The 2,664-nt window shown below is 37.8% G+C and overlaps 1 protein-coding gene across 1 annotated transcript; it reads left to right on the forward strand.

Annotated features, from left to right (window-relative positions):
• The first annotated feature begins 515 nt into the window (after positions 1–515).
• On the forward strand, positions 516–1,769 carry LOC133791981 (uncharacterized). Its single transcript, XM_062229891.1, has one exon. The coding sequence runs from the start codon at positions 516–518 to the stop codon at positions 1,767–1,769; it is 1,254 nt and encodes a 417-aa protein (XP_062085875.1).
• Positions 1,770–2,664: the final 895 nt, after the last annotated feature.

Below are 2,664 nucleotides of genomic sequence, written 5' to 3' on the forward strand. Positions count from 1 at the left end.
CAGCCTCAACAGCTCAATTACTGACATCTTCTTCGAGTATCAATTCATGGGAAATAAAAGAGGGTCAAATATTTGAGAACAAGCAAGAGTTGAAGATGAAACTCCATCTTTATGCATTAAAGAAAAACTTTGAGTTTAAAGTAAAGAAGTCTGCGAAAAATATATGGTGTACAGTATGTGTTGATGATAAATGCAAGTGGAGGTTAAGGGCTACAAAATTGGTTAATTCCAATATGTTCGAGGTTCGTAAATTTTTCGGTGAACACTGCTCATTGGATGTTCGACATAAAGATCACCGTCAGGCATCCCCATGGCTTATTGGACATGTCATAAGGAGAAAATTTGAGGGTGATGATGTTAATTACAAGCCAAGGTCAATTGTAAAAGATATGAGTTTATCATATGGAGTTCATATGAGCTATGCTAGAGCTTGGAGGTGTCGAGAGCATGCATTGGCTTACATAAGAGGTACACCAGAATCATCATTTTAGAAACTTCCCTCATTTCTATACATGATGGAGCAAAAAAATCCTGGAACTGTTACTCATTTGCAGATGGACAATGAAGGTAGGTTCAAATATTGCTTCATGGCCTTAGGTGTTTCTATAATGGGGTTTAAAACATATATTCACCCAGTTATATGTGTAGATGGAACCTTCTTGACTACTCGGTGTGGAGGTACTTTGTTATGTGCCATGGGACAAGATGCTAACAAGCAAATATATCCAATTGCATTTTTAGTAGTTGACTCAGAGAGTAATGACTCATTGTTGTATTTTCTACTGAGGTTGAAGGAAGCGATTGGTGAAGTGGAGAATATAGTATTCGTGTCTGATAGACATACTAGTATAGCAAGTGCCTTGACTAAAAATTTTCCTGAGGCACACCACGGTGCTTGTATACATCATGTTAGCATGAATATCCGTGCGAAGTTCAAAACTGACCATTGCCATGAAGAATTCTTCCTTGCAGTGAAAGCTTATAGAAAGCGAGAGTTTTTACGCCATTTTGAGAAGATTAAATTCAAAGATCTTGCAATTTCTCAATACTTAGAGAATCAAGTGGGTTTTGAAAAGTGGGCTCGTTCTTTCTTTCCTGGTCATCGATATAATTTAATGACTACAGGTATTGCCGAAAGCTGGAACAATGTCATTGCTGAGGCACGTGGGTGGCCAATTACTTGTCTCATGGAATTTATGAGGCATACTTTACAAAAATGGTTTTTCGAGCGTCGAACTGCAGCATCAGCGGCTACAAGTCCTCTTGCCACAGAAGTGGAAGATGATTTGCGAAAGTTAGCAGACAAGTCCACTACCTCGTTCTCTTTTCCGTCTAGTCAGTATGAAATAACAGTATTGGATGGTGATCTTGATGGAGATGTCGACCTGAGGAGGAAAACATTTAGTTGTAGAAGATTTGATTTGACAGGTCTTCCTTGTGAACACGCTTTAGCTGGTGCTCGAGATCGTGGCATTAGTCCATATAGTTTATGCTCCAGATTCTACACAGTTGAAGCGTGGTTGTCATCCTATGGTGGATCTGTATATACGCTGGGTAATGAAGAATCTTGGGTGATACCAAATGACATAGGAAGTATGATGATAGCTCCTCCTTTAGTGAAGCAGAAGGCTGGTCGTCCAAAGAAGAAACGACGTTTATCAAAGGGTGAGAAGAATAGCAAACAACATAGATGTAGTAGATGTGGTGTCCTGGGCCACAATCGAGTGACGTGCACCACTGTTTGTCCCCCGCCGTCTAGACATGCTTAGTTTGTACTTTTATTGTTTTACTTTGTACTCTTCAATTGCGGAATTTGAATTTTTAGATTGGTTCAGTAATACGACTTTGTGTTAAAGTTTGTTGTTTCGGACACACCTAATTCATATTCACACATAATTCACACCTAATTCACACATAGTTCACACATTATTCACACATATTTCACACGCGGTTCACACATAATTCACACATAATTCACACCTGGTTCACACCTAGTTCACACATAGTTCAATCCCGATTCACACATATTTCAATCCTGATTCACACTTAATTCACACCCAATTCACACATAACTTAATAAGATAAAAGTGACAAAGATTTATCCATTCCACTATTAAGATGAAATAAACGAAGTCATTCAATACCATTTAATGAGATGAAGTTGACATAGTTTCTTCATACATTCAAAAGTAAGATACATATATTTAAATAAAAGACAACTATGGTTGTAAGTTATGGTAAAACAAATCTACACAAGTCCTTTTTCTAAAGAAATCCATGTTGTCGTCATTTACTTCGGATAGCGGTTTTTTGGCTAGCAAGTACTCCAGATGTTTGATGACATATACCCCACAATCGCCACTGCAAAGGAAATAAAGTTTTTTAATTATTGGAAGACCAAAGTCTTTTAATATAAATATGGTTAACAGAGTTATACCTAGTTTTGGTCTGTGGCACTTTTTCTGTGCCAAGTCTTGTGAACTCAAAACGCACTTTCTGTGCTTGTAGTTGGACATCTTTCCTATGGCTTAACAGCCCACTGGATTGAATTAGAAATGGTAGCATTTTTCCCCATCTACTCATTTTATTCTCAAACTCCTTGTTGGAGACCACAGTGATATCAGAGTCATAAGCTTTTATAAGACAGCTTGTCAATGATATCTC

This window comes from Humulus lupulus, chromosome 7 (genome assembly GCF_963169125.1).
Source record: "Humulus lupulus chromosome 7, drHumLupu1.1, whole genome shotgun sequence".
Classification (NCBI taxonomy): Eukaryota; Viridiplantae; Streptophyta; class Magnoliopsida; order Rosales; family Cannabaceae; genus Humulus; species Humulus lupulus.